Source organism: Rhodamnia argentea, chromosome 1 (genome assembly GCF_020921035.1).
Source record: "Rhodamnia argentea isolate NSW1041297 chromosome 1, ASM2092103v1, whole genome shotgun sequence".
In the NCBI taxonomy this organism is placed as follows: Eukaryota; Viridiplantae; Streptophyta; class Magnoliopsida; order Myrtales; family Myrtaceae; genus Rhodamnia; species Rhodamnia argentea.
Genome location: NC_063150.1, coordinates 14,124,439 through 14,137,912, shown reverse-complemented (window position 1 = coordinate 14,137,912; position 13,474 = coordinate 14,124,439). Strand labels below are relative to the sequence as shown.

General features: G+C 38.4%; 1 protein-coding gene across 1 annotated transcript in view; it reads left to right on the top strand.

Moving 5' to 3' along the window:
- LOC115757191 (15-cis-phytoene desaturase, chloroplastic/chromoplastic) overlaps positions 1 to 13,474 on the top strand; it is a 40,195-nt gene that overhangs the window by 26,296 nt on the left and 425 nt on the right. Inside the window, exons 2-14 of the mRNA XM_030697320.2 lie at positions 5,366 to 5,615; positions 5,733 to 5,865; positions 6,288 to 6,376; positions 6,679 to 6,736; positions 6,963 to 7,118; positions 8,013 to 8,161; positions 8,453 to 8,572; positions 10,919 to 11,132; positions 11,221 to 11,323; positions 11,773 to 11,820; positions 11,970 to 12,015; positions 12,641 to 12,828; positions 12,978 to 13,140. Of these exons, the coding sequence (XP_030553180.1) occupies positions 5,391 to 5,615; positions 5,733 to 5,865; positions 6,288 to 6,376; positions 6,679 to 6,736; positions 6,963 to 7,118; positions 8,013 to 8,161; positions 8,453 to 8,572; positions 10,919 to 11,132; positions 11,221 to 11,323; positions 11,773 to 11,820; positions 11,970 to 12,015; positions 12,641 to 12,828; positions 12,978 to 13,140 (1,692 nt within the window). The 5' untranslated portion in view covers positions 5,366 to 5,390. The remainder of the gene's footprint in view (positions 1 to 5,365; positions 5,616 to 5,732; positions 5,866 to 6,287; positions 6,377 to 6,678; positions 6,737 to 6,962; positions 7,119 to 8,012; positions 8,162 to 8,452; positions 8,573 to 10,918; positions 11,133 to 11,220; positions 11,324 to 11,772; positions 11,821 to 11,969; positions 12,016 to 12,640; positions 12,829 to 12,977; positions 13,141 to 13,474) is intronic.

The window sequence follows — 13,474 nt, the reverse complement described above, 5'->3', positions numbered from 1 at the left end:
CGAAAGCCATTAGAGAGGGTGCAGAATTTTTTTTACTATAATTTTGGACTCAAAGCAGCCCGTTTGAGCTCTTAAAATTGCAAAAAGACCTTAATAAATTACCCATTTTATTAGTTAAGGTCCAAGTGAGTTCGGAATTACAAAAGGAGCCCATAAAACATTGAAAGGTAGCCCATTTCACCCTCCTCATTCATTTGGCCGAAAATTGTAAGAGTCTAAGTCCAATAGGACTCCTCAAGATCAGAATTTTTGATCTAACGATCGATATCTAATTGGAGCTTTTGATTTAACGGTTTAAATAAACCCTACAACTCAAAGCCCTAATTTTCTCTATAAATACATCTCTATGCCTAGGGTTAAGGGGGTTCCACGCATTAACACATTCAGAAAGTCAGAGTCCCTTGCTCACGTGAAGATTAGAGAGCAAAGAGAGACTTGGGTTTTCTAATAACACATAATTCCTCCCATCGCTCAACTGTCCACAAAGCTTGACGTGAGTTGACGACTCCTTGCTGAACCCGGATCCAGATCCGACGTCGTCTTTGCCCGATTCGACACCAGCTTCGACGTTGCATTCGCTTCCAACTACCACTGCTCAATCCGAAGCTTGCTCGATTGCCACTGTTGCACCCTCAGTCCGATCGCTGTTCACACTTATTCTCACTACTGTTTGGTCTTCTCTTCAGCTGCGGTCCAGGGTCTTCATGTGTGGCAATTTGGCACCTAATTGTCTGCTATTCGGTGCTTGAGTTTGGTTGCTGTCCAGTGCCGTTTCTGCTCCAAATTGGTCCAACTTGTTCTGCTGTCCAGAGGTCAATTCTGCTGCAAATCAGTACTTGAGACAGCATTGTTTGGAGGTGATTTTCAGGCGAATTTGCAGCTTGTGCGTGCAGATTTTTCTGAGCAATTCAAGGTAACCTCGATACACTTTTTAGGGTTAAATTGGTGTTGAAAAACATGCTATTTTGATGCTGTTCATACGCTGTTGGTGTGCTGTTTTATCCGAATCAAGGCCCCTTTTACATGTTTTATGATATCTAACCATGCCGAATTTTGCGGAGGCATTAGGGTAAGTTATTACTGCGTTTTTAATGCTGTTTTGCATGGATTCGTGCTGTTTTGCTTGCTGATTTTGGGCATGAATCATTGGTTTTCTGAAAATTCATGAAAGTCTTTTTTTTTTGCATTAAAACCCTAATTTTGTCATGATGTTCGAAATTTTGGGATTATCTTGCATATTCTAAAATTGATTAGATAAAAGCGAATTTTGGCAAGATAAGTTAGTGATATTCAATTGAGATTTGGTGGGTCGTTCATGGATAATGATTGATCTTTGCATATCAAATTTGAATTTTTCCGCATATCTTTTGGCTTGTGGATGATTATGCATATCTTGAGCATATTTTCGGATTCTTTAGGGAAAAAATATTCGGCGCATCTTATGGATAATCTTTGAATGGTTGGATCTGAATTTTTTCGAAAATCTGAATAATTTGGATAAGATCGCATGCCGATTGAAAATTTCAAACATATCTTTAAAATCTGGGAAATTATCTAAAAATTCGTTCCAAATCTCAAGAGATAATCTTTCCTAAGTTTAAAAGATATGCAATCCCTTGTGGATAGAGCCATATGCCCTTGAAAATTCCGGAATCCCCTAAGGATTTTCAAAAATTCAATAAATATTTGCACATCTTTAAACAAAATTGCCTATAATGTATGCTCCATGTGCCTAGTCCCGTCGGAAAATTAAATCACACGCCACGCCCATGATCTTATGGGATGGAATGGTGATTTAAATATAGAAATTCGTATTCTGCCCTTTGGCGAGAAGGGACGTTGTATTTCTATATATTATCCGCATACTGGCTCGAATCTTTGAGGATGTAGCGGATAAAATCTCGCTCTGGCCCGGATCTTCGGGAATGAGAAGATTTATCGGAAAATCGGATTTAAAGGTATATTATGGGCATTTTTGTTTAATTTTGTTCAAATTCATCTGTTTCAATTCAAAAATTCGAAAAAGAGAGAGGAAAATCCAAAAAAAAAAAAAAGAAATCAAAATCACAAATCATCAATTAGGAAAAGATATTTTCATGAAATTTGGTACCGAAAGGGTATTAATTAAAAATTAACATAATCAAGTCCCCGAACCTTAAACCTCAGGTTAGCAGAAAATAAAGTATTCTCCCGTACTTTATTTAGGTATCTAATCTACCTACCAAAAAAGATTAGTGGCGGCTCCTAAATTAAAAATCAAACCTAAGTTGCGAATTGGTAGGGCTTGGGAGAGTCCGTATTAGGTTAGTTAATTCATCTAATTAACCTAAAAATTTATTTTTAGGTCGCGACAACAGTCCACATTGTCGTCAATGTAACTTTGACACTTATTTCAATTTTTTGTAGCAATTGCAATTCTCTTTTCTTTTTCTGGTCGGAGAATTGCAATTCAATAGCTATAATTTTGTAAAACTCAATAGCTCTCTTTTTTCCTCTTCTTTTCTTCCTTTTTGGTCTTTTTACCAATTTTTTCCTTACATGCTATTTCTTAAATTTTCTTTTTAATAAATAAAATAAAGATGAGAGAAGATACAGGTGCAAATACAAAACTCGAACTTAAAAGCTTTACGAAAGCATCCAACTTTTCACGAGCTAGAGCGAATGATAACTCTATTTCTCTGTTTTTCTATCTATCTGTTCTCGAGAAAAGGTTTGAAACATTAATCTGTTTGGTGAATCAAATTCATTTTTTTAAAAATTTTCAAGACAAGTCGTTGGCCCTCGCTCTCTCGGTCTCTGGCTACTGCTCTTTGGTCCACCGATCGCCGGTCCGCCTATCGTTGATCATCGGTTGAGGCCCAACATCCATAGAAGTTTTATGTTGTCATCAAATGAATCTTTGTTTTGAAAATAAAAATTTTGTGCTATTATCAAACACGTTTCTCATGTTAGAAATTAGTCCGGAGAACAGAAATAGAAAAAATTATTTCTGACCAAAAATAACTCCCGAGAAAATAATGATTATCATTCGCGCCCTAACTTCTCATCTCGAAATTCTATCATCATAAATTATCTCCTCGTGAGCATTTCAAAATAAGGGTAAGTTCTTTCTTGTTGTGGAAATTGAAAGCAATTGGATATCCCAACTTCATGAATATTGGTCTTAGGTGTTGAAAGATGTTCGAATTCCTGAACGTCAAATCTCAACACACAACAAATAAGATGCAAGAGTAAAAAGAGATTACCTCGGTTCGGTCATATTCTTTGATTCTTGGTTCCTCATTTCTTTGTCCAGGTCCAGTCCGGTTCGATTTCTAATCGGGAATCAGGAAACAGAATGCACAATATGTGTTCCAAAAACTTGAATCGGAAGCCAGACCGATTTCTAGAGTCGATTTGGCCCGCTTCCTAGAGAGTAACTTGCGGACTCACCCTAGATGATTTGGTTACTATCGCGCCTATTGCGCTCGTGACCTCAGCATCATTCGAAAATACTACCACTCCCAAACTAATTGACTTTTAAAGTTCCAATCAATCACTTCTGATAATTAATATCTTGTTTTCTACATTTTAATTTTCAAATAATTATGAAAGCGTTATAATGTACGTGTTGACATTTGTATAGTGTGAAAGTTTCAGTTAGTTAAGATTACTGGAAAAGGTCAATGTGCGTGGGCAGCAAAGATTTGAAAACAAAAATCACTCTAGACAAAGCCCAATTAGTCCTAGGATATGTACTTGGTGCGGTAGACTTAATTTCTCTTCTATAATATTTAATATTTTCTCAATACAACTTCAATACTTATTCCAAGTTTCTAACTTCATTGTAATTCCACTTTATCTTTTATATACTTCTAGTGCTGCGGAAATTAATGCAGATTCAGCTACGATTCTCCAAGACAACGATATCGAATTTGATGTTTTGTGCACTTAGCAATTGCAATTCAAGAGCTATAACTTTGTGGAAGTAGTCTTCTTCTTTTTTTATACCTTTTCTCCTGGAACTTGATAGTAGTCTTTTTTTCATTTTTCTCCTCAATTTGATTGTAATTTCTAGAAATTTGATATCCTTATTGGTTTTTTTAACATTTTTTTCCTCACATGTTTTTTTTTTTTTTGTGGAATTAGCTTTTTGTAAAGGGATATGTTGACTAGAAATCCTAAAACTAATCATCAAAGTACAGTTGAGTCCTGAAACTTTTAGAAAGTGCAATCAAGTCCTAGAATTTGTCAAATTGGTGCAATCGAATCCTTATGTTAACTTCGTCTAATTCAGCTAACGAAAAATGCTGATGTGATTTTTTTTTATTACTTTTTCTTTCCTATGTGGCTAAAACCATAAAAATAAGTCTAAAACGACGTCGTTTTGATCCAAATTTGATTTTAAAATAAATATTGAATAAATTAAATTAATTTTTTTGAAAAAAGGAGAGAGAAGCAAAACCGGCGAGGGCCCTTGCTGGCCCTCACCATTGTTGGCCGATTGCAGACAAGGGTCGCAGTCCTTGGCCGACCCTCGCCGAGACTAGGCTAAGGGTTGCCGTTAGTGGGATCGCCACCCGGCCCCACCCCAACCAGCAATGATCCTCGCCTACCATCGGCCATGGCCTACGACCACTAGCCGGGGCATGGCAACCCCAGCCAACCCTCACCCCATCATCGCGGCCCTTCTGGCAATGGTGGGGGGGCCATGGCGACGTGAACCCTTACTGCTTTTGCCCTTTTTATTCTAATTTATTATATTTCTTAATTTAATTTAACTAATATTTAAAAAAAATTAAAATTTTAATCAAAACAATGTCGTTTGGGACATATCTTTGTTGTTTCAGTCATGTTGGCACCGCATAGTAGAGAAAAAGCAATAAAAAATGTCACGTTAGCATTTTTTGTTAGTTAAATTGGACGGAATTAACGAAAGGTCTCAATTGCATTAATTTAACAAGTTTTAAAGCTTGATCAACTTAATTGCATTTTGTTGATAAGTTTTAGAATTTCTAATTAACATATCCCTTTGGTAAAATAAGGTGAAGATGAGAGAGGAAGGTCTGGAAGGGGCAAACTTCACTGTCCTAAAGTCTAGAGAGAGAGAGAGAGAGAGAAGCTCCCTGTTTGAACTCTCCTAAAATCTAGTGAGAGAGAGAAGCGCTTTGTCTTGGACTGTCCTAAAATCTGTTACTATCCGCCACGGAATATTCTTAACGACGACATTAAAAACTTCCACGTGGGGACGACGCTGGACATGTAAACCAACAGAGACACAGAGCTCAGCCGGTATAATTGCCCAAAGATGGCTCAGTGCGTCTCTTTGTGACCTCCTTTTATCCTCGCCTCGCTCCACCCTCCCAACACGCTTCCCCTCTCTCTGTCTGGTTGAACTTCCTTTGTTGAAAATGACGGGATGTGCGTGTATCTCTGCTGCGAGTTCGAGCTTGAGAAGCATCGGCCAATCGAGGACTCGGCACCGCGAGTCCGCCTCCAGACGCGGGGCCCTCGTCGGGACGGACAGGGCCAGCGGTTTCGCGTTTCGCGGTGGCGAATCGATGGGGTCTAGCTTGAGGATTTCGCTCGAGGGCTCGGTCCGTCCGAGGCCGGAGAGGGACGAGCGTGCTTTCCAGGTGGGTTTTGCTTTCTTTTGTTCCCTTCCGTGTCCGTTCCTTTCTCGCTTCGTGCTCTGCTTTTAATTTTGATTGTAGAGATGGGGCACGTTATGGCTTGTTTGGGTTGGTGAACAGGTGGTGTGCATTGACCACCCGAGGCCGGAGCTCGAGAACACTGTTAATTTTTTAGAGGCGGCCAAATTGTCCGCCTCGTTCCGTTCCGCTACTCGACCAGCAAAACCGTTGAAAGTCGTGATTGCCGGAGCAGGTGAAACTCCCAACTCTGAGGAATCTCTGAAATGTTAAATCATTGATGGAATTCCTTTGCATAAAATTCTAGCACTAAGTATTTATCTTGGTTTTAGTAACTGTAAGCGGAGAGGTTTTGGGGGTGTCTTGTGTTGATCAAGATAAACTTGAGTTCCTTTTGTTTTCTTTTGTCTTTAGACGTTCAAAGTAGAGAGCGTGTTATGTTAAGTTGGATTCGCATGTTTATTGCTTTCACTCTCTATCCTAACTAATGTCAAAGGAACAACAGGCAGTCAGATTCTTCATTTTCTTTTTAGAGAAGATGGTCCAAGCGAGTACACTATTGTTTCAACATGATGTATGCGTAGAATTACCAAGTATTTGATGACTGCTACTCTTTTCTGATGCTAGAGGAGACTCTTACTTGGAGGTGAATTACAGGTTTGGCTGGCTTGTCCACAGCGAAGTACTTAGCAGATGCTGGTCACCAACCTTTATTACTAGAAGCGAGAGATGTCCTTGGTGGAAAGGTTTCTGTGCCATGCCACATTTGTCTTAGTGCTTAATAAGTTTGGCTCCAGTCTGATCTACATATATCTGGTCACAGTTTCGTTTTCGGTACTGCCCATGTAAGAGAGCCAAAAAATGTTTGGGGCAAACATCTGTAGCAGAGAGGACAAGTGCTTTCTGATTAGAGCAATTTTTTCTTACAAGATATGAGGAAAATAAAATTAGGAGAAGGAACCTTCAGCTTTTGCTGTAGCAATGCTTTTTTATGCTTATCCCTAAAGTGATTGTATTTGGTGGTCAATTGGAAATTTGTTATCTTTAGGTGGCTGCATGGAAAGATGCTGATGGAGACTGGTATGAGACAGGCCTACATATTTTCTGTAAGTTTGCACTTTGAAAATCTGGATAGTTGCTTTCTCAAGAATGCTCTGTTGGGTATAGTAAGATGACCTTGTCCAGATCAGAAGTTTTGCTTGTTTATGCTGGGGGACTGTTTGGAGTATAACTTAATAATACAAAACAAACCAGAACTTCAATCTGAATGGTCTGGTGCCAATTAGTTTTATTTATTCTTATTTTCTCATTGTTGGATTTTCCACTGGAAAGTTGGGGCATACCCAAATGTGCAGAATTTGTTCGGCGAACTTGGAATTGATGATCGGCTGCAGTGGAAGGAGCACTCCATGATATTTGCAATGCCAAACAAACCTGGTGAATTCAGCAGATTTGATTTCCCTGAAGCTTTACCTGCGCCTTTTAATGGTTAGTATGGACATGGTGTTCACGTGACTGTGTTAACTGTAAGATCTCATCCATAATAACCATTTGTGATTGGAGTTGGGACGCAGCAGCATAGGACCATTCCATACATTGATATGTCATGTCAACAGTTGATTCTCTGGGCATACTTCATTTGTTAGCTTCATTGCACAAATATTAGATGCATTAATAATCAAATCTAGTTTCAGGGTTTTTATTGGATTTTGCATCTATTATTTGTTGTCATCAGAATCATTCAGTTAGGTGGATCATTTTTTCCATGGAAGCAATCTGCATTGGTGGTGTGGAGTTGTTTTCTTTTGCTTTCGTGTGTGGGTAGTTCACTTGGCTGGTCAGGTAATGATGTGTGGTAAGCATGCTGCCAAGGATTGGGAAGTGAATAGAGAATGCTACAAATTTTTTGGTTTCGTGAAGTTTCAGTTGAGATTTTTTAACTTAGCTAAGTCAAAATTTTACAAGCCACATATCCTGAAAAAAAAAAAGAAAACCCTTAACAGCGTTAAGGTGCGTAGATTGGGAAACAGTAGATCGTGCACCCATTTTTTCTCTACAAGGAGTGAGGTTTTTCTTGCATTCCAGTAGAGTGAACTTTTCTTTATGACAAGGAAGACCACCTCAGATAAATAAACCTGGGCTAACTAAAATTGATTGTTAAGCCTATCTCCTCATTCACACACCTCAGATAATTCTGAATGCTGTAACTGTTTCTTCTCATTCATCTACAGCATGCAGCTCTTTCCTTTTCCTTTTTTCTCTTTGTGCAATATATCATCTGTGACCTGCAGGCAGGTGAATGATTGCAGTTACTTGCTCATTATTTTCCAGTATCCTGATTGAACTCTTTCGAATTATGGGCTTAATGTCAGTATAATGCAGGCATATTGGCGATTTTGAAGAATAATGAGATGCTGACTTGGCCAGACAAAATCAAGTTTGCAATTGGGCTCTTGCCTGCAATGATGGGTGGACAGGCTTATGTTGAGGCCCAGGATAGTTTTACGGTCCAAGAATGGATGAGAAAGCAGGTAACGATTTTGCCATCAATATGATTTTTGTTCCCCTTAATTTGAGGTTGATGAGCGCTTGTAGACTTCATGATTTGATGGCTTGGGGAACTTTTGATGCATGGGCTCACTTTAGCGACCTTATCATTGTTGAAACTCGGTAGATGCCAAGATTAGTTCTTCCAAGTTATCTTGGCTGACCTGGGATTGAAAAGCTCTCACAGGATAATTTTTATAAATCACCATGGCACATAATTTTTCGGCATGAAGATTGCACTTTCTTTAGAGCTGACTGACTGCTCTGTTCTTTAGGGCATTCCTGATAGGGTGACCAAGGAGGTTTTTATTGCAATGTCGAAGGCACTGAACTTTATCAACCCAGATGAACTTTCTATGCAGTGTATACTGATTGCTTTAAATCGGTTTCTCCAGGTACTTTGAGCTCGTGGTACCTTGTCATTCATGTCAGCTTACTTTTTTTTTTTTTTAAGTGGATGTCAGTTTTAGCATCATCATAATGCTTTTGGTGCATCTTCTAGAGTTTCTGTTATGCGCTGGGTTGCTGCCATATACTCTCTAGTTTGCTGGACTGAATACATACAAGAAAGCACGGAAAGCCAAAAAAAGATACATGCTGTACGTAGATGACTAAAGTTGCATATGGGGTTGGTTGATTGTATTATTGCTTGCAAATATTCGTCCTTTACAAGCCTAAACTGCATACAAATAAAGGGTACTTGGATTTCCTGGCCTAATTTGCTCCACGTGTCTGTGTTCAATACACATGCTTTCTCTGTTGTAACTGATGGCCAGCTAAACTAAATGGATAAGTAATCTGACTGCTAACCTCTCTTTGCCCATTCCTGTTGGCATAATCATCAAATATCATGGTGTCTGTTGACTAAAATATGGTGGTGCAAACTTTTTCTGATTGTCTAGTTGGTTTAATATTTGGTTCTTTCATTATACTCAGGGTAATGTATGTTCTGGTGTGTCTCATGCATAGCTGAAATTACGAGCAGTCATTTGGAGATGCATTCTTAGATATGACAAAAAAATCATTTGAGACAATTGCAACAATTATCTGGAAAGTTGCGTTTTGAGATCCAAATTGCTAGTGTACAATGAAGGGGCATTCCACATCGGGAAATTGCTGCTTATTTGACAACAGTTGAGATTAGAGACCACTTCTATGACGGAACACGTGTTTTTGAAGGCATGAGTGTGACTATTACATAACACATACTCTTTCCATACCTACTCTGTAGTACTTGTGCAGCAATTAGAGTGGCTATTTTGTGGTGAAGTTATAGATATATCTTTCATGAAGAATTACAGCTACCCTATCCGGTCTACTGTGTCTATTTAATTGGTTTTAATCTGACAATAGGACATTGTTAGCTGTATAAACTCATCCTGTTTTCAGAAGATTGTCAAAATTTCTTGTTCTGGCACATGAAGTGTAGGTTTTACTTTGTGCTGCTAATATCCTCAACATGGTATTTCCAGAAAGACTCAATTTAATGATTTGCTAATCCGGTAAAAATCTCCCATCCTATAGCAAAAATTGTTGATCAGTGGGACTAGAATAGTTAATTAAGCTTGAAAGTTATAGGAACATATTAATACTCACATAGTAATAATCCTAGTTCCCTTTATATATAAAGCATCAGTCTAGCTGACCAATACTGAGATTGTATGAGATTGTTATACAATCTGAAATTACATCCAAATAACATCCTGCAAGTCCCAATACTGACCCTGGTCCTATTTATACAGACAACAGATCCAGCAGTGAAGAAAAAGAAGTGAACCATTGTATGAGATTGTTGCAATCTTGTGTTACTTCGTGATGGAACAAATAAACCCTAAAACATAGTATGAAGAAGCTAGCCTCATGGCCATAATTAAGCCCTCTATGTTTATGTCCTAGTAATGTTGAACGTTGAGTTCTGTACTTTCAATCTTGAAATGACCTTCTGAAGTTAGAAAAATACAATGATTAATGTTATAATATTAATTTGATTCAAATTATTGGCTAATGTAGAAGATTGAAGGTAATAATTGAGGGGGATGACAATTCTGTTAATATCAGCTGTTAACATATGAATATATAGCTGGACTAGGAGAAGCTTATTGGTGGTTAGAATCTTGAGACTAGTGCTGGGTGATATGCAGTTGCCCTTCTGCTGGTCCAGTCAGAGAATAGGACTATATAGCACACTGTTCATAATCCTGATTAGGCATTTGAAAGTATTGCCCCCATAACTACAGTACCATAGTGGTCAAAGCTAAAACCTTGTATGAAGAAAGTGAAGAATAAAAGGCAATGGGAAGGCTATTTTATTAACGTACCATGTGGATGCATGTAAATCTTTTTCACTGTGTCAGGATTTAGTGGGTTGAAGACTAAACAATATGAACTACTCTGTTATTCATTAACATCATACAACCTATGCATTCTTAGCCACTTTATGCTAACCCATTACCTGGACCCATTCAGCGAGACCTGAAGTCCTATCTTTCAAGTGAATGTGAGTGCTCAAGCAGACATGTGTCTAAACCAGAAGATGAGAACCTTTCTAATCAGCTTTCCCGTCTGTCCTTTCTTGTCGAGTCTGATCTCCTCTGCAGAATTTGACTTTCCACCCAAAATTATAAGTGTTTAATTAGACATCTAGTTCACTATTCACCAATTTAAGCACAATGCACGTAGGCAAGAAATAAAAATATAGTATGTCACCAGACCCATGAACTCATGAAATCGTATGTTAACAGGAGAAGCACGGTTCAAAGATGGCCTTCTTAGATGGTAATCCTCCAGAAAGACTTTGCATGCCAATCGTTGATCATATTCGGTCTTTGGGGGGTGATGTCAGGCTCAATTCACGAATAAGAAGGATTGAATTAAATGCTGATGGCACAGTAAAGAGCTTTATACTAAATGACGGTGACGTCATTGAAGGGGATGCCTTTGTGTTTGCTACTCCAGGTATACTCATAAGTTCTTCTTCTTTCCTTATAAGTTCGTCATCATTTCTGTTCTCTATGACCATACAACAAATTTTTTCTCTTGACAGTTGATATATTGAAACTTCTACTGCCTGAGAGCTGGAAGGAAATTCCATACTTCAAAAGATTGGAGAAGTTGGTCGGTGTTCCAGTCATCAATGTTCATATATGGTTAGTGCTGGACTTTGTTATCCTTATGTTGGAACATATCAGGACAACTCTCTTCTCATTCTCTGTCGCATTCCGTAGACCTAAAAATATGTGCCATTCATGTGTGCTCACATTTATTACCACACTCTAGAATTATTGTTCTATGGTTGTCCTTACACCAGCATTATGGCAGGTATGAATGTCTACCTCCATATGCTGTGGACTGTAACTTATAAGATATAGAGTTGTGGTTTGTGCAGCTCTCGGGCAATTTTTATGTTGAACTTTGTGTGCCTGCTTTTTCTTTGTCTTAACTCTGATCAAGAGGAACAATAGATAAATTGGTCGGTTATTTGATTTCTTGCGGCTTATAATGTGCTACGATTGGGCATTTTTTGCTTTCATTTATCATGCAAAGCACTAATGAGTTTGTTTCTGCTAGTCTGATGATGAGGTTTTTTCCACTGCAGGTTTGACAGGAAGCTGAAGAACACATATGATCATCTACTCTTTAGCAGGTCCTGCCCTTCTAGCTCGATGATGTCTCATGTTTAGTAGATAAGTACATGCTAATGTTGTTTAGGAGTCTCGGTTCTTTATCTGATACGCTTTGTTGTTCTCAGTTCTTTATTCCACCCTTTTTACTTAGTTTCTTCATGTAATGCAGAAGTCCCCTTCTCAGTGTATATGCTGACATGTCCGTAACATGCAAGGTAAGTTCTGTTGACGCTTTTAAAGATGATGTTTGAAGTTGTTTTACTCAACGTTGACTGATTAGTGCAAATGGAGTGTTTCCTCCACCTCTCAACAGTTCAATTCTTTTGACTCCTTCGCACGTATTAATAGCGATGGCTAACATCTGGCAAGAACTATATTACCAATTAAACTAAGTTTTGCAGTTTTATGTATATACCAGATTACTAAGCTTTCAAAGTTTGATATAGGTAGACTCTTTCAGTAATAAAGCGCAACCCCTCCCCCCCCAAAAAAAATATCACAACCGGCATGATTGTGAGATTGCCAATGTTTACCATTGAAGTTATATTATTGGGCAAAATTTCTAAATCTCCTTAACGAACAATAATCTCACTTTAACTAAGTTTTGTAGTTTGAATTCTCGGGTGAGATTACTAAATCTCCATTAGTGAATTATGACAGTATTTGTACAGTTTAATCATTGTTGTTACACCTGTTAGGTTATGTACTCTGTATCTAAAACTCATCGAAGCATGGCTTGCATTCCCAGGTTTATAAGCAGTCAACGACTGCATTAGCTTTCTTCATAGCATCATATGCTGAAAAATGTATCATGTTGATTTGCGATTTGTTCATCTGCAGGAATACTATAACCCGAATCAATCCATGCTTGAGTTAGTTTTCGCGCCGGCAGAAGAATGGATTTCACGCAGTGATGAAGAAATTATAGAAGCCACAATGAAGGAGCTGTCTAAACTTTTCCCAGACGAAATAGCTGCAGATCAAAGCAAAGCGAAGATCTTGAAGTACCATGTTGTTAAAACACCAAGGTATTGAGATGAATTCTTGAGGTTTTCAATTATTTACCCTAGTTATACTTTCACCTACACGTGTTCATTGACTGCATATGGCTTGCTTTGCATCTTTATAGTGATGGTAACGTCGTAGATGTCCTGTAGATAACTGCTTCCTTTCTCAGGTCTGTTTACAAAACGGTTCCAGATTGTGAGCCATGTCGTCCCTTACAAAAGTCCCCCATTGAGGGGTTCTATTTAGCTGGTGACTACACCAAGCAAAAATATTTGGCTTCGATGGAAGGAGCTGTCCTTTCTGGGAAGTTTTGTGCCCAGGCCATTTTGAAGGTAAAAAATATCATCTGGTATGAGTTACTCAGCCAAAAATTTTCTCCACGGTTCTTAGCATAGTAGAACGCTTATCCACGCTAGAATGTCAAACTGGATGACGAAAAAGCGTTCTCATATAAATTGTGTGCATGGCATCAAATAGTTATATGAGGTTAAATTTATCTAGGTAATGAATGATTTTTTTGTTGTAAATTCGTCCGAAGATAAGCGAGCCAATTTGACCGCTTCCTCTGCCTATAGAACATTGTTCCTCTAAGCATAAACTTGGACTTGGTAGAGAAAGTGCCTATGACTATTTTTGTTGGCATAATCAAAGTTCCATCTGGTAGTT